Source organism: Phyllostomus hastatus, unplaced genomic scaffold (genome assembly GCF_019186645.2).
Source record: "Phyllostomus hastatus isolate PE091 unplaced genomic scaffold, TTU_PhHast_1.1 phas_contig_159, whole genome shotgun sequence".
Classification (NCBI taxonomy): domain Eukaryota; kingdom Metazoa; phylum Chordata; class Mammalia; order Chiroptera; family Phyllostomidae; genus Phyllostomus; species Phyllostomus hastatus.
Window position 1 is genome coordinate 23,650,228 of NW_025333640.1, and position 18,405 is coordinate 23,668,632.

Sequence of the window (18,405 nt, forward strand, 5' to 3'; positions counted from 1 at the left end):
CATATGTGTCCCAATTCAGCTAATTTCCTATGTTTGAAATTAGTCTGGACTTTCTGGTTGTAAGAGGTGGAACTTACATCAAACCAGCTTAAGTATCAGGGGGTTGATTGGCCTGTTGGCCCAGGCTAGATCATTGACTGAAAATACGAGAACTAGGGTGCTCTGGAAGCAGGTGCTGGAAGTAGAGAGCGGATGCCACCAGAATAGGCCTTCTCCATTTGTACTGGAGATTGGTTTCTCTGTGCACATACCAGGGAAGATGCTTGCTATAAGCTACCAATTTGGGTACTGTTAAGTCTTTCTTTTTCTCCTCCCAGTTAAAAACACCATCTTTGTAATGACTTCTTTCAGTCTGATTTAGGTTACCTTTTTCACCTTTGGCTTATTCACTGTGACCTGTATGTGCCAGGCCTTACTTACATGTATGGCCTGTGTGTGAGTTACTGTGATTTTACTGCCTGAAGAATGCTAGGCATGGAATGGGGATTAGAGGAATAGTGAGTACAGTACAGACAAAAACAGATGTCTATTACAGTGGGCATTTAGGTTGTTCCCAGTTTATTACTGTTGTTAACACAGTTTTTTATTTTTTAAAAGATTTTACTTATTCATTTTTAGAGAGAGGGGAAAGGAGGGAGAAAGGGAGAGAAACATCAGTGTGTGGTTGCTTTTTGAGTGCCCCCTACTGGTGACCTTGCTTGCAACCCAGACATGTGCCCTGTTTGGGAGTTGATCCAGTGACCCTTTGGTTTGCAGGCCAGCACTCAGTCTACTGAGTCACCCCAGTCAGGGCACAGTTTCTTTTTTATATCTGATAAATCTCCTTCCATAAGTATATTGGTATAAAATTAAAGAATATGGGTATGAAATTATTATGAAGATCTAAAAGTCCATTTTTTTGTGGAGGAAAGTTAATAATACAGATCTTTCTTTGATATATGCTGAATTTTGCAGTTCCTCAAAATAGGATTTGTAGAGTCTTCAAATTATAAACTGAAATTTAACAATGTATTTTAACATAGTTTGGAAGTGTTGAGGTTGTGAAAGTAAGGGTTCTTAAAGTGTATGTGATTCTGTAAACAATTATATGTAAACACATAACCAAACTCAAGTATTGCAATAATTGATTCAGTTGTGGAATGCCTGACACTTTGCTATCTCTTTTATATCCTGTGATGTTTCAATTCTGAGTAATGTAAGTTCAGTGGACTTCTGACTCGTTGTCACACAGTGACAGATTTCTGATTTTTAAAATATGTCATTGCTATAAATCATTGGTTTGCTAGATTGAACTAGCAAGCTATTAAAGAACATGGCAGTATTTACTGTAGATAAATGCAAATTTAAAAAGGTTCTGTGTATGAAGGTTTAAATGATTTATTAGCCTTCAGTGCACACATGAATCTGAAGTTATGTAATGGATTTAGAAAATTTCATTTCCTGTTTGAAGGTTTGAATTTGCATATTTATTCTATAATGCAAGGATTTGATCTGAGTCAATAGGATATATAGTTAAACTGTGCGATATCAATATGTGCTTAATCATTTTTTTTTGGTATCTTATGGCAAACCGTTTTTTAGGATGAGTGATTAAATACACCTGAGTTTTTTTCCTTGTCTGGCTTGGGTGGGGAAGGAGGGAGAATTGAAGAAACTGGGACTTGTATGTCTTTAGATGGCTCAGAAATTGTGCTCAGAAGTGTACCCTTGCCCTTTAATTTGGCTTTTATTTCCTGCCAATGAGAGATTGACCTAGATTAATGTAGTTTTTTTTTAATGGGAAATAATTGGTAGAATAATTAATTCCACGAGCAAAGTCACAACTCACATCTCACATCAGTTACTTATTTTTTAAATTAAACTTTTTATTTTTCGATAATTGTAGGTTCACATGCAGTTGTAAGAGATAATACAGAGATCCCTTGTACCCTTTTCTCAATTTCCCATAGTAGGAAAATCTTACAGACTACAGTACGATATTGACATTGATACAATCAAGATACAGAACGTTTTATCATATAAGGAGCTCTGCTGTCGACCTTTTATATTCACATCCACTTTCCTCCTCCCACATCTCCCTTTTACCCTGGCCACCTCCAGTATGTTCTCCGGGTCTATAATTTTGCTAGTTCAAGAGCTTTATGTAAATGGAATCATGAGCTGTATCACCATTTGTTTCGTTTTGTTTTGGCACAATTCTCTTGAGATGCATCTAGATGGTTGTATCAGTAGTAGTTTGTTTCTTTTTATTGTTGTATTCTGTGGTATGAATATACTAGTTAATTTAACCACTTATCTGCTGGACAGAGGAGTTGTTTCCATTTTTTGTCAATGACAAAGCTGCTATAAACATGTGTGTACAGGTTTTTGTGTGAACAAAAGTTTTCATTTTTCTGGGAAGAATGCCAGAAGTGCATTTGCTAGATCATGTAGTAATTGCATATTTAGTTGTTTCACAACACTGTCAAAACTGTTTTCCAGAGTCACTGTGTCATCTTACATAACCGCTAACAGCTTGTGAGTGATTCAGTTTCCTGCATCCTTGCTAGTGTTTGGTTGCTTTTTTTAGCTATTCTGATAGATCTGTAATGACATCCGATTGTGGTTCTAATTTGCATTTCTGTAAAGGCTAATGGTATCTTTTCATGTGCTTATTTGTCATCTATATATCCTCTTATGTGAAATGTTTGTTCTTGTCTTTTGACCATTAGATATTTTTGTTCTATAATTGGATTTATTTTATTTTATTTTTTGCTTTTGGATTTCGAAACTTATTTTAGATATTTTCCTTTGTCAGATATGTGCTTTGCAAATACTTCTAGGCTGTAGCTTGTCACTTTATTCTCTTTAACAGTATCTTTTGGAGAGTAAATTTTAAAATTTTAATAAGGTCCAATTTACCAGTTTTTCCTTGTATCAGTCTCACTTATGACGTCAAGTCTAAGAACTCTGCCTAACTCTAGATCCTGAAGATTTTCCTCTGTTTTTCTAAAAAGTTTTGTGTGTTTTACATTTAAACCATTATCTGTATTGAGTTAATTTTTGTATAAGGTATGATACTTAGATAAAGGTTCATTGTTCATTGTTCATCTGTGGCAGTGATTTTTAACCTTTTGCATCTCATGGCAAACATAAGCTAATTACTAAAATTCTGCAGCACACCAAAAATATATTTTTTGCCAAACTGACAAAAATAGGTATAATTTTGATTGACTTACAGGAAAAGAATACAAGTAATTACCTACCTTTTTTGCTCCAAAGTGACTTTAAAAAAATCAGGTGCCTATACTTATATATAAGGATTTCTGATACAAAGAATTAACCAATCAGATGCAACCTAATTATGTGACATGCCCAATAAGCTGCGACTTTCTTCTTTTTTTTTAAGATTTTATTTATTTATATTTAGAGAGGAAAGGGAGGGAGATAGAGAGAAACATCAATGTGCGGTTGCTGGGGGTCACGGCTTGCAACCCAGGCATGTACCCTGACTAGGAATCGAACCTGCGACATTTTGGTTCACAGCCCACGCTTAATCCACTGAGCTACGCCAGCCAGGGCTCAACTTTCTTATATGACCTATATATTTATGGTTCAGGACAGACGTCTGGTGCATTCACACCAGACAGCTATTGTTGTCTTGACTGTTGTCATTTTTTAAATTTGACAATCTAAGGGGAAAGAGTTCTGTGCCCTTGACTAAATAGTCAGGTACTGCATCTTTTAAAATTCTTATGCCACACTGGTTGAAAATTGCCAATCTATGGATATCTAATGGTGCTAATTGTTCTAGCACCATTTGTTGAATTTTCCATAGAATTGCTTTCATGCCATTGTCCAAACTCAGTTGGGCATGTTTGTGAGGGTCTGCTTCTGTGTTCTGTGTTCTGTTGATGTGTGTGTCCGTCCCTCTGGCAGTACGTCATCGTGTTGGACTACTGTAGCAAATCTGGATATCGGGTAGACTACTTCTTCCCACTTGATCTTTCTTTTTCAAGATTATTTTGCTATGCTGGGTCCTTTGCTTTTTCATACACATTTTAGAATAATCTTTATATGTCTAAAAGTCTTGCTGAGATTAAGAAAGAAATTGTGTTAAATTTAAATTATCACTGGGGAAAACTGAAGTCTGTACTATGAATGAAGTATATCTCTCTACATTAATTTAGATCTTTTGTTTCTTTTATCATCATTTTGTTGTTTTAAGTATCAAAGTCCTGCAACTGTTTTCTTGGATGAATCTTTAGTATTTCAAAGGTTTTTGAGCAATCGTCAATAGTACTGTATTTTTAACTTCATTGCCAGTCCTTCTGGCCTGCAGTTTCTGTTGAGAATCAGTCTTATGGGAGCTCCCTTGTAGGTAACTATTTTTCTCTTTCTGCTTTTAAGACTCCTTGTGTTTAATCTTCTGCATTACAATTATGATGTATTGTGGTATGGACCTCTTTGGGTTCATCTTTTTAAAAAAATATGTATTTATTTTTAGAGAGGGGGCAAGGAGGGGGAATGAATGAAAGGGAGAGAAACATCGATGTGCGAGAGAAACAGTGATCGGTTGTCTCTCACATGTCCCCATCCTGGGACCTGGCCCGCAGCCCAGGCGTGTGCCCTGACTCAGAATTGAGGGAGGGAGGGAGGGAGGCAGGGAGTGAGCCTGAGTAAGTCCATCCATGTATCCTTTAAGAGAAACTGCCTGGGACTTCAGAAGCCCTCTGTCTCTCTCAGCCACAATCCCCACTGATCTTTACAGCCCAGAGTTATGGGGACTTCTCTTCCTGTCACTGGAACACTGGGCTGGGGGGCCTTGTGTGGGGCTGGGAGCCCTTGCTCCTCACGGGGGAATTTGCAGCCAAGACATCTCTCCTGGTTTGTCTTTCAAGGAAACCATCACCAATAGTCTGGTGCATAGTCTTCAGGTATTTTCTGTAGAAATACCGTCATATATAATGTATATATATGTGTATGTTAGAGGCATTGTGTATAAAATAGACCTTGGGCTGTTTAGGAAAATTCTTATGAGGTGAAACCAAATAGTACCATCTTAGAAGGAACTTCCGAGGTACAAGAATATGTGTAAAATTTTATTGAAAATTTTAATTCTTATTGAAATTTTATTGTTGAACATTGTAGTGAATTATTGCACATTTTATATTCTAATTGAGAGAGCGCTTTCTTGGCACTGTTAACTATTGTACTATGTTGCTCTTATGGCCACTGGATGGCACATTGGAGAGCCTGACTCGCCTTTCTTGCAGTGGGTGTTGGTCCAGGAGTACGGTATTTTGGCTCACTCTCTCAGTAGAGGGTTGATGCAAAGTAGAGGCTGATGGTTGCGTTACCCGCTACGTTCTTTCTTCTGTACTGGTAACTGACTAAGGCAAAGTCTCGTTGCATTTTGTTTCATGTCAGGGATGATCTTAAAAGATATGTATACTAATGATATTATAACATTTAATCACTGTTCTGTTTTATTATTTATAGTGAATCTCTGCAGTAATAAGACATGTGGAGTCAATGAAAATTAAGTTGTGTGACATTCAGGATCGAGCTATTTCTCTTTCTAAGCCTACCATGGCACACTGCTGTCTCTTAAGAGTAGGTCAAGACAGACACTGGTGGGGAGCTAACATCTGCTGTGGTATGAGAGGTGGGGGTGGGGAAATGTCATTTGATAAAGTTATAAATATAGATATATTTTCAATTCCTGAGAAAATGCAACTAATAGCATTAGCATCTATGTCAGGCGGATGCGATAGAGAGGCCCCAAACGACAGTGGCCTAAACAAGGCAGAGGTGTATTTGTCCTTCAGGTGACAGTCTGCTGGTTTCGTGGTCCTGGGCTGCTGAGACAGTTTGTAGTCATCAGGATCTCTAGACCTTTCCGCCCTGTTGTCTTTGATGGGAGAGTTGCAGCATGGATTCCTAGGCGGCTCTCTGACTCTTGCCATTATGTCAGCATCGTATGTTAGAGGAAGAAGAAGAGTTGCGAAGAGAAGTCATACCCACAAGTAGCACATATTGCTGTCCTCCTTGGTCAGAACTCGGTCACATGGCTGGAAACTTGAGGGAGAGCTGGGAAGTGAGATCTTTTTTCTGGACCCCACGTACCAAATTAGTAACTCTTAATTATTATGGAAGAAGAAGCAAATGTCAATTGGGAGTCATTATAGTCCATGACACAGCATTGCAATTTTTCCTCGACTTCTCCCTATTGATAAGCTTCTAGTGACTGCCAATGTGTATAGGGTCACTTGCACTAAGGAATGGATTCATTGGGATAAATTGGATACCTTGACATTGGCACTTTGAAAAAGTAATTACATTTTTAAAGGATGCAGGTAAATAAAAGAAGCTTATTTTAGTTCATTTTACAAAAGGAGTGGATAGATCCAGAGAAAAAAGTGGTCTGTCACAAGACACTGAGAGTATCTAGTTAGGAGCATAAGCTGTTAATGTACTTTGTCCAGTTTTTCTGTTACACCTTATCTCTGTCACATCTTTGAGGAAGAATTTAACAAGTTTCCATGGAAAACATTGCTTCACTTTGAAGTATGAGAATTTTCTATGTTTGCAGTCTTTTCAGTTTTATAAATCTTTTGAAGAGAAGGTTATTTTTGTTCTATTTGTGTTTCTCGATTTTCCGAAATGACAAGTGACTTAGGTTTAATTACTAATTTCAGCTCAAACCACTTTATTAATATAACCATTGAAAAAATAATCATCATGCCCAATTTAAGTTCTAATACAAAACTTGTGAAGGTTTATTTTAATTCTTTGAATAATATGCTTTAGAATTTCTATAATCTTGTACATTAAACTGCAATCTGTAGAAAGCATGCTATGCCACCCTGAAGGTTGCTATAAAAATTGTTTATGAAGTTCAGGCCAAGACTAAAACATGTTGAAATAGAGAGTTTTGAAAAATGTTCTATGTAGCAAAGGAGATCAAATCATGCTAAAATGCAGAAAAAGACTATACATCAGTTTTCAGGCTACATTATTCAAAAAAAATACAACCATAAAAAAGTAATAAGATTACATTTTCACATTTCATGGCTAGTAAAGTGCATTAGACTTGCTCAGATATTCATAACTTACTGTGACATTTGGGAAGATTACATTTTGTAGTGCGGAGCCATTACTGCAGCTCAGATAATAACTAGCCAATGCCTGGACTTAGATTATGATCCCTGTCATTGGAAAGAAATTTGTGTTTCGAAGGTTGATCAGTTTCGAATAACCATTAGAAAGGGTTAACACGACATGCTCCAGACCCTGTGTGTGGTTTTCAGGTGTAATACATATGCATACATACAGTATATCAAATACGCCACACGTCTGTATGTAGCTGCTTCTGCCATCAGTTCTCTCCTTGAAAGGCATATTTTATAACATTTAAAGCAATAGAGGAATATTTAAAACACCTGTCTGGATACTGCTTTCACAATATAAACTCAATTTAAAAGCTGGTGAAATATTTGTTTTTTCTTTGAAATTACTTTTAAAAATTAATTCTATAGCTTCTTGGAAGGGTGGTTACTGATAGTAATAAACAGATCAAGATGAAAGATTGATAAGTAATATTAAGGTGAGGCTAAGGTCTCTTAGTTAGCTGCAACTAGGTTTTTTTTTTTTTTTTGAGATTTTATTTATTCATTTCTAGAGAGGGGACGGGAGGGAGAGAAACAGAATTGTTGTGAGAGAAACATTGATCGGTCGCCTCTCCCACACCCCAAACTGGGCACCTGGCCCACAACTCTGGCATGTGCCTCGCCCAGGAAATTGAACTGGCAGCCAGCCTTTCAGTTCACTGGCTGGCACTCAGTCCACTGAGTCACACCAGCCAGGTCACAGGCAGGTTTCGACCTATTTAGATCTCTGTGGAGGATGTCCCAAAGTGTATACAGAAAAACTCGCCCTTTGCCCTCTTCCCCCAAAGTTATCTTTTCAGAGGCAGTTACTATTTAGTTTCTTGTGTATAATTCTTAGGTATATGTCTATGTTTTACCTTTAAATTGTAGCCTACTATTCATGCTTTTCCACTTGGCTTTTTTTCACTTAATGTATTTTAGAGATCTTTATATGTCAAATGACATATAAAGCTGCCTCATTCTTTTCAATGGTTGTGTTATATTCCATTATGTAGTTTTACACGACTTGACTCACCATTGCCTTACAGCGTTTTCTTTGGGGGGTTGTTTTATGTATTTTCTACTCAAAAATGCTACAGTGAAGTTTTTATATCTAACATCATTACCTAAATGCTCTACAGATATATCTTTTGAGATTGGTTCATATTGTTAACCAAATACTTTTCTATAACATAGTAATTTTTCAGTCGAAGCTCTTTGTTTTTTCAGACATAGATTATATCATCTGAAAACAATTGTAATTTTAATCTCTCCACTCATGTGTATACATGTTGCTGCCTTTTGACTAAATGTGACTTCTGTATCTCTAGAATAATATCGAATGATAGTGAAGGTACTGGATCCTAGTCTTGTTTCTAATTTTCATGAGAATTACTTCAGTTTTCCTATGTTAGCATGATGCAGGCTTTTCAGGTGTGATTGACATATTTTGTTATTGAAGAAGGTTTTTTCTATTAATAAATTTAGGAAGGATGATGGAAATGTAAAATCACCATTTAGCAATGCTACGGTAATAACAGTTACAGGTAAGATTCATCAGTGGATTCTTAAAAATATGATACGAAACAAAATATTTGTATAGTCTGAAAGGATTCTCCCCAAGATGCTTAAATTGTTTTTTAATGAAAGATACTAACTTTAAAGTGGAAAAAGTCTGACAGTCACCCCCTTAAACAGGTTAATCCAAGCTAATGTCAGCAAACGTTGAGACATACTGATGTCAGGTACCTTCTGAAATGATACACTGAGAAGGACACACACCACTTCTAGGGAATTATTTTTTTTTTAACTAAAAAATACGTAACCTGAACTTAACCATGAAGGAAACATTCAGATTGGAAGACGGTCCATCAAGTACCTGGCAAATACACCTCTGTTCCAAATCACGAAGTCGAGAATGCCTGTGCAGCTGTCTTAGTTTGGAGAATACCGCAGGGTGCTGATCCGGGGTCAGAAAAAGGACATTAGTGTGACAGGTGGCAACATTTGGTAGTCTCTATAGATGTGTTCATGGTATTGTATCAACATTTATTTCCTGGTTCTAATGATGGCAGTATGATTATAAAATATATGCATGTTAGGGCAAGCTGGGTCAAGGTTATACAGGAACTGTACTGCTTTGCAACTTTTGGAACCTTTGAAATTATTTCAGGGTAAAAAAAGACAAAGCAAGCGAATATCTTCACAAAACAAAAATAAGCCTGTATTAGTGTTCTTACGTAGCTTACAGAATTTTGGGTGGCCTAGGGAATCACATAGCCAGAACAGTGCAGCTAGCAGAATTGGCCCTATCACACCATGGGACTCTCTTAGCAGAAACCCAGCTGTCCTCTCCTTATGCTGCTTGTTACTGATGATGCAAGAATTGTACACTGAAGTCTCTGCCAGAGCTTTCCTAGAAGAACCAAATGCCTTTACCCCTACGCTTGCCAGGAATTCTGATCTCCCTGCATGCAGACACTGCCTTACGTTGTTCATTTTTCTGGGGTTTCTGTCTCGTGCCAGTGTGTATCTTTGGCAGAACCTGAGACACATGTTGATCCCTGGCTGCCAGGAGTTGCAATTGATTTCCCAATTCTGAACCTTCCTAGCTTTTCTGGAGTAAACTCTGTTTGGTTATGTCCGTTACTGTTTTATGAGCTGTTGTATTTTGTTTTGTAAAGTGGACTTTCTCTGAATTCTTGCCCACTTTTTGGGTTTAGGAACACATCATGAAGAAGTGTTTAGAAGGATAAGAGTATTGGCGATCTTTTGGAAATCTAGTTTAAAAGGATAGCTCTGCAAAAGTAATTGTAAAAGCGTTTTAAGTCTTTTAAACAGTAGGGATTTGTTAAAATTTTAAAAGTCTCTGTCTGTGAGAGGCTGCTGCGAATGAGATGGCAAGGTGGGACTGAGCAGGTCAGTACAGCTTTCTCTGGATGGATTTTCTGATAGTCGTATCAGTGAAATAAGTCCCCTTGATTACTGGCTTTGGGTATGTGACTAAAAGTTATCCTGATTATTGGTAGGGAAGGAGAGGGGTCAAAATGCATAGGTATTGTGAACCAGGAATTTGTCAAAGATGAACTCCAAGTTTTGTGTTCGCTCTGAGCCATTTTTAGGTTTTCACTTTAAACGAAATACTGAATTAGAAGCAGTTGCAGAGCTAAGTTAGATCTTTATTCATAGCAGGGCTATAGGTAGTGATTTACTTAGACATTCTGTGTTTGTTTTTGTTGAAAAATATTTCCATTTCTATATTCTAAGTCTTGCTTAACTTTGTGCTACCTTGAAGATTGTTTGGAGATTTTTAGAGCTGTGGTTTTTTTATTGTTGTTTGTTTTTTAAATAAAGATCCTTTTCATGTTATAGAAGGTAGAGAAGCATGCACAGGTAGTTATTGCTAATCTAAAGCTTAGGAGCATGCTTGAGTTACATTGAGTGAAGAAGTACTAATGTGTGTGATTTTTTTTTTTGGAAGTTGGTAGGAGGCCAGTTTGACTTGGAGATGAACTTCATTATCCAAGAAGGTGAGAGTATCATCTGCATGGTGGACCTACTGGAAAAATGTGACACCACTTGCCAAGCGGAAGTTTGGAGCATGTTTACAGCCATTCTGAAGAAGAGCATACGGAATCTTCAAGTCTGCACCGAGGTTAGCCTCGTCGAGAAAGTGCTTGGGAAAATCGAAACCGTCGGCAGCATGATAGCAGGTATGACTTTTTCTGTGGTACAGTGGATGTGAAGACGTAGAGTGTGATTCTTGAACACTGTCTTTTTCTTATTTAGTACTATTTATTGGAGAAATATTTGAGCTTCTGACATGTACTAGGAACTTGAGTGTCTGAGCTCTTAAGCACGGTATATTTTAATCGTTCAAAAATATAAGTATTTTAAATACTGTTTTCTTTGTTTTCAGATCTTTTAGTTGACATGTTGGGAGTGCTGGCTAGCTATAATTTGACAGTTCGAGAACTAAAGCTGTTCTTCAGTAAACTTCAAGGAGATAAAGGACAATGGGTAAAAAACAAACCTAAATACTCTTTTTTTCTTTCAAAGTGTACAGAGCGGTCAGATGTCAAATTGAGGGAAGAGATCAACTAAGATAGTGTGTAGATCCACATGGATACTCCTGCTGTGACCTGACACAAGTGTGGACCAGGAGAACTGGGTGTTCTGGGTGGTAATTTGGTCTTCCTTCAAACTGTCACTCTTCACTTTACATTGGGCACTTTCTGAGGAAAAGGGTGGGGACAGAAAAGCAAAAGTATTAGGTGGCAGTACATGGCTTCTCTTTCTGATGATCCGAGTAGTTTACTTGTCGCCCTTACCTGTGAACGAGTGCGCTCGCGTTTGAGTAACCCACACGGTGCACACAGGCTCTGCAGGGCGTTGGATCCACCTCCTCAGATGCGATTCAGTGGTCTTCGCTTTGGGCGATAGGGGTGGTCAACATGTTGTTTCTTTGAGGAATACTGGCCAATATCTTTTCCTTTTTTGTTGCATTTCTAGGCTTATTTTAGTGCCTTCTAGAGGTTGTCCACAACAGTTACTCAACTAGCTAATCCTTAATCTAGCTTTGTTTAAGTATATTTAAATTTGTGCTCTATACTTACATTTATTTATTGTGTTAAAATGGTTAGACTCTTTACCTTGCTGTTAGTATCAAACTCTGGTTCTCTGGCTACTTTCAAGATTTTGTCACTGATTTTCAGCAATTTTTGTTTCTTCATATGGTTTCTTTGTGCTTATCCTGGTTCAAGTTCTTGAATCTGTGGGTTACAATATAATTGTCATCAAATTGGGAAATATTTTGGTCATTTTTCACATTTTTCTGCCCCTTCCCCCTCCTTTTGGTGCTCCAGTTACATGCAACCCTCTTGACGGTGTCCCAGAGTCACCGAGATCTGCTCACCTCTCTCCCCAGTCTTTTCTCTTTATCCTTCACTTTGGAGTGCTTTCATTGCTATATTTTTAAGAGAACTAATCTTCTGCACTGTGTTTATTCCATGCTTTAAAAAATTTCAGATTATTTATGATTTCTGTAAATTTTAGATTTCAGATATTTACCATAAATTTGGTTCTTTTTAATATTTCATTTCACCTTGTTATGTTCATACATGTTTTCCTTTTAATCTTTGGGAATATGTAGCATATTTTAATAGTTGCATTAATGTCTTTACACACAGAAATAGTGTATCAGTGGGCATGAACATTTAAAAAAACTCTTGAAACAGGAACACTAAAGGACGGTCTGAAAGGCTGTCCCAGTGCACAGTGCATTGGCACCATCTTTGGAGGCGTGTGCTTATCTCATTGTTTTTGTTGACTGGTTCATAGGCAAGGGAATTTTGAGGAATGATTTCTCTAAACAGTTGCTAAACACTGTATTTTTATTTTAGATGCAGAGGTATTTTTCGTTATTTCGTTTTGGAGTCTGTTAAAAAAATCAGTGTGATTGTAGTTACTTGTTATTACATTTTTGTGATAAGCAGTGCGATTAATTGAAAATTTCTCGATCACTTAAAAGTGAAGGTTCCCAATCTTTTGGACAGTTAGTAATGACTTAGAGCAGCTACCAAGTAAGATGCAGGGAAGCCAGTGACTTCACTTGAGGTTAAACATGGTTTTGAACTTTTAAACAAAGAGGACTGCATTATACTTTGTCTTATTTGCTGCTAAAGTGATTAAAATAACATATATCTGATTGTTTGCTCTTCCTTGTAAATGTAGATGAATTTCTTTTTAGCTGTTGGTTGTTTAATGTATTAGTGGAGATTGTGAGTCAAAGAGACATTCATCAAATGAATGCAATGTTACAACTTTTATAACATGCTGTATAATAGAGGTATATTGTAGAATGAAATACGATAGGTCCATTTGATCCAGTCTCAGAGGTCAGGGAAGTCTGCCCTGAGGAAGTGAGCACTAAGATGAGCTCTGAAGGTTGGGCAAGATTCGCTTAGTTACAGGGACAGGAAGTAGGAGTAGTGAGAACGTTTCTAGCACAAGGAACAGCTTGTGATCAGAGAAGGCATTGTGGACGGAGTGCAGACACTGGGAGACAGAGGTGCAAGATGGGGCTAATGAGGTAGGGAGAGGTATTGTAGGCAGAGTATCTTGCGGGCTATGCCTGGGGTTTTGGTCTTTGTTTTAAAGGCAGTAGGAAGCTACACGGAAGAGATAGTATTGAGGCGAAAGTGTCATGGTTAAAAGCACGGATCTGGAGTCAGACTGAGTTTTGATCCCACACTTGTCACCTGTGTGACCTTGGACACATTCCTCTGCCTCAGATTCCTTCTTTGTAAAGTGGACTAATAATTCCTAGTGTGGATATGAGGTTGTTATATTTTATTTTAAAAGTGCCTTTAAAGGTGGAACATAGTAGACATTATTTATCGATGAAAACAGTGTTTTAAAGAGGGATGGGTGGTGGGTTGATTTCCTTTGTAAGGGTAAAAGATGATCTTTGCTACAGTGTGAAGAGTTTCAAGTGTCACATGGCATCGGATCATATTTACTGAACACCTCAAACTTACAGCATTTCAAAAAAAATGTTGTAGAGTATTGCTCATTTTTTAAGATAGTTGAAAATAACCTTTCTGTAGTTAGTTTATACATTTTAGCTTATAGGATTATTTGGTTATTCTTGGGTACATCAAAGTCTGATGATAGGAAAGATAGGTAGTTTTGTTTTATGGTGAATCATATGGTGAATGAATTGATTATTTTCGTAGCCTCCACACGCCGGGAAGTTGCTGTCCGTGTTAAAGCACGTGCCTCAGAAGTACGGGCCTGATGCCTTCTTCAACTTTCCGGGGAAGAGTGCTGCCGTAAGTAGATCTGGGGGGATTACTGGGAGTTCCCTCAAAGTACCGCCCTGTAACCACTTCTGACAGGTTCCGTATTAGGTAGAAAATTCTTTGCACCACCTTAAATCCTCACAGCAATTGTGTATGTTACTTTTACTAGCCGTTTTAGAGGTGAAGAAATAGAGGCTCAAAAACTTAGGAAAGCTGCCAACTCACATCTTGGGGCAGCAATGGAATAAGAGTCCAATTCTTTTCAAGGTAGTCGTGGTGTCTTACAGATTTCTTCCTGTGTTTCAGAGACTTCTTTGTAACACGTTCACTTTTATCTTTAGTGTTTCAGTTCTCTGTTTCTGTTTCTTTTACATCTGATGTGTAGAATAAGAGTAACTCTTTGAAACTTTCTAGCCAAGTTTTCCTGACTTCTGAGTTTCCATATTGTATCAGTCTCAGCATTCTCACAAGCCATTGATAAGTTTATAAATAAGATAATTATGTATGCTAATAACATCTGTAATGTCTCAGAATATTATAGGATATATTATGTAATATATGTTATTTATGGAAGCTTTTCTTTTTAACCTCATTATGTTGCTCTGCCTATTATAAGCAAACATTTTTTTAAATGTTTCTACCTGTTCTTTTTCTGAGGTTTTATTTATTTTTTACTTTGGTTCTCTCAGTATTTTACTTGTTAGATTCTACAGAAAGCATTTTCAGAGAGTAACATTTGAATGTTTTATATACAATACACAGCTTTCTTTGGAAATTTTTATTGCTCATATGGTTTTTTCTTTATAGTTCCTTAATAAGCATTTAAGATTTGAATTTTCCAGAATACTTTGACTCTGTTGGCATTGAACTTATAATTTTTTTCTGAATATAAAAAATGTGTACCCATGAGATTAACCTTTTTTAATGCATGTTGTAATTTTATTATTTATAATTCTGAGACTATAACATGTCCATTCCATTTCCTTGCATGTATCGTGAAAGTTGAGCAGTTAACCTAAAAAGTTACTGGAATTTACAGACAGTAGATTTTCTTGTTAATCAATACCTAAGGATATATTCATGGATTTTTAGAGAGAGAAGAGGGAAGGGGTGGGAGGAGAGAGAAACATTGATGTATTGGCTTGTTGGCATTGATGTATGTGCCTTGACTGGGGATCGAACCCATAACCTAGGCATGTGCTCTGACTGAGAATTGAACCTGCAGCCTTTTGGTTTATGGGATGACTCTCTAACCAACTGAGCCACCTGGCCAAGGTGAAAATAGATGTTTTAAATGTATTCGGTTACTCATCTCTTTCCTTAAACAGAGCTTTTAAAGGGAAGTTAATGCTGTAGCTGATATGGTCCTGTGGATTGAGCACCAGCCTGCGAGCCTAAAGGTCACCAGTTTAATTTCCTGGTCAGGGCACAGGCCTGGGTCGCGGGCCAGGTCCCCAGTTGGGGGTGTGCGAGAGGCAACCTGCTGATGTTTTTCTCTCCCTCCTCTCTAAAAAATAAATGAATAAGTAAATAAAAATATTAAAAAAGGGGAAGCTAAAGTATTCACAGATAAATTGTTTTTACAAAACTTTCACATCTTATACTCCCCCCCCACTTTTTTTTTTTGTGAGAACATAGATACACACTGAATATGTATTCTTTTATTTTTTTCTTATTGCAACATTCATTTTATTTTCTTTCTTTTTTTTTACATACTTTTTTCTTTTCTTTTTTTTAAGATTTTATTTATTTATTTTAGAGAGGGAAGGGGAGAGAGAGAGAGAGAGAGAGGGAGAGAGAGAGACATCAGTGTGTGGTTGCTGGGGGTTATGGCCTGCAACCCAGGAATGTACCCTGGCTGGGAATTGAACCTGGGACACTTTGGTTCCCAGCCCATGCTCAATCCACTGAGCTACGCCAGCCAGGGCGCAACATTCATTTTAAATCAGCTTCTTGAAATCTCAATAGTATTATTACATAAATTTGGCTCTGTCATGTTTTCATGTTTTATGAAATGTCTTATACATGTAAAAGAGTATGTATGTATATGATATATATCTTATCTATGTGATAAACACAAAAGCTAGTGTGGTATGATCTTTTTAAAATAGTTTTATTGAGCTGTAATTGACATACTATATAATTCACTGATTTGAAGTGCCCAGTTAAATGGTTTGGTGGGCTCACAGAGTTGTGCACCCATCATTATAGTTGATTTTGGGCCATTTCTTCATTCCCCAAAGAAAACCTGTACTTATAAACAGTCACTGCCCATTTTCTCCCAGACTCCCGGGGCTAGGCACCTACTACTCTACTTTCTGTCTCTATGGATTTTTCTATTCTGGACAGTTCATACAGATGGAATCATACAATATTTTTGTAATTTGTTTTTCTTTTCACTTAGGTTACTGTTTTCAGGGTCCATCTGTGTTGTAGCATGTAACAGTGCCTCATTCCTTTCTGTGACTAATATTCTAATGTAAGAATATAACACATTTTGTTCAGTCACTCATTAATTGGAGGACCTTTGAGTTTATTTCACTTTTTTGGAAACTCAGCAATGGGCTTTTGTGTACGAGGTTTTGTGTGGGCATACTCTTTATTTCTTTTGTGCGTGTACCTAGGAGTGGAATTGCTGCATCACGTTGTGTATATTTAACCATTTGAGGAACTTCCAGATTGTTTTCCAAAGTGGCAAGCTCATTTTACAATCCCAGCAGCAATTTAGGAGGGTTCCAATTTATTCACGTGCTTGTCAACACTTGTTAATGTCTGTCTTTTTTATTATAGCCATCATAGTGGACGTGAACTCGTATCTTATTGTGGTTTTGATTTGCATTTTCTTAATGGCTAATGATATTGAACATCTTAATATGTCTTTATTGGCAATTTGCATATCTTCTTTGGAGACATGCCTACAGATCTTTTGTCCATTTTAAAATTTCACTTGTCTTTTTGTTATTGAAATGTGAGAGTTTTTATGCTATATTCAGGTGTGTGTTCTTTATCAGATACGTGATGTGCAAATAGTTTTCTTTGTTAATTTGTCTTGTCCTTTTACTTTCTTGATGGTATCTTTTAAAGTACAAAAGTTTTTAGTTTTGATGAAGTCCAGTTCATATATTTCCTACTTTATTGCTTGTGCTTTTGGTGGCATGATTAAGAAGAATTTGCCTAACCCAGTATCATGGAGATTTACCCTGTATTTTTTTTTTTATGAGAGTATTGGTCAACTTCATACTTTGCTTGTAGATATGAAGTTATCCCAGCACATTTGTTTAAGAAACTATTCTTATTGATTTGTCTTGTTGAAAATCAGTTGACCACGTATGAGGCTTACTTCTGGGCTCTCAGTTCTGTTCTGTTGATCTCGGTGTCCATCCTTACGCCGTCACCACACAGTCTTTGCCGTGGAAGCTTGTGTGGCAGGCTTTGAACTTGGCGGTTTGAGTCCTCTGGCTTTCTTCTTCCTTGTCAAGATTGTTTTGGCTATTCTGGGTCCCTTGCATTATTAAGACCTTTTAAATAAAAATTTAAATCAAATGGTAGAGTCGTTTATATAGTAACTTTTGAATACAGTTTAAAAATGTTGCAAAAAATGTTTATGAACTAATTCCCTTCAACTTTTTATATTTGCTGTTAAAAATATATTCTAAGCTTTTTTTCTTTCCCTTTTTGTCCATCTTTCTCCATTCTATTACCTTAACATTTTAACAACAGTTCCAATTTGATATCACTACCTGCCTCTTTTAATTGAGATCTTTTAATTGACTTCTAGGTATTTTAATCATGATGTAGAATCATATGAAGCCTTGTGAAATCTCATTTTCACGACTTCAGTAGTAAAGTTTTTCACATGTGTCAGTAACTTGAAGTTTCTTCCTTCAGGCTATTGCTCTACCTCCCATAGCCAAGTGGCCATACCAGAATGGTTTTACATTTCACACCTGGCTCAGAATGGATCCTGTAAATAACATCAATGTGGACAAGGATAAACCATATTTGTATTGGTGTGTATTTCTGTTCCTTAGTGTTATCATCTTACTTTGAAAATGAGAAGAATATTTAGAGGTAAAATGAAACCTATTCTCTATAGTTTCAGAACCAGCAAAGGTCTTGGTTATTCTGCTCACTTTGTCGGGGGCTGTTTGATTATAACCTCAATAAAGTCTAAAGGAAAAGGCTTTCAACATTGTGTGAAATTTGATTTCAAGCCACAAAAGGTATGTGATCTTACTGAGTTACAGTATGCTCATAAGCTATGCTAGCTTTCAAGATGCGTCATTTTAGTGTTATTGACATGATCTGGGGTAACTCACAACTCTGTTTACACTGCTCCAGAAAATGCAGTGTAAATCCCTGGACGATGGTTCACCTCTCTGATGTGGGCAATGGAAAGAAAGAAAGTGCGTATTTACTTAGAGTTCAGGAGAAATGCCAGGTGAAAATATCAATGGCAGTTATTTTAGTAT

The 18,405-nt window shown here is 37.0% G+C and overlaps 1 protein-coding gene across 3 annotated transcripts in view; it reads left to right on the forward strand.

The window, feature by feature from the left end:
* Positions 1-18,405, forward strand: part of LRBA (LPS responsive beige-like anchor protein) — a 513,768-nt gene that overhangs the window by 40,660 nt on the left and 454,703 nt on the right. For all 3 annotated transcript variants that reach the window (XM_045831330.1, XM_045831331.1, XM_045831332.1), the window contains 5 exons: positions 10,612-10,843; positions 11,050-11,150; positions 13,868-13,963; positions 17,822-17,943; positions 18,030-18,156. In XM_045831330.1, coding sequence (XP_045687286.1) covers positions 10,612-10,843; positions 11,050-11,150; positions 13,868-13,963; positions 17,822-17,943; positions 18,030-18,156 — 678 coding nt within the window. The remainder of the gene's footprint in view (positions 1-10,611; positions 10,844-11,049; positions 11,151-13,867; positions 13,964-17,821; positions 17,944-18,029; positions 18,157-18,405) is intronic.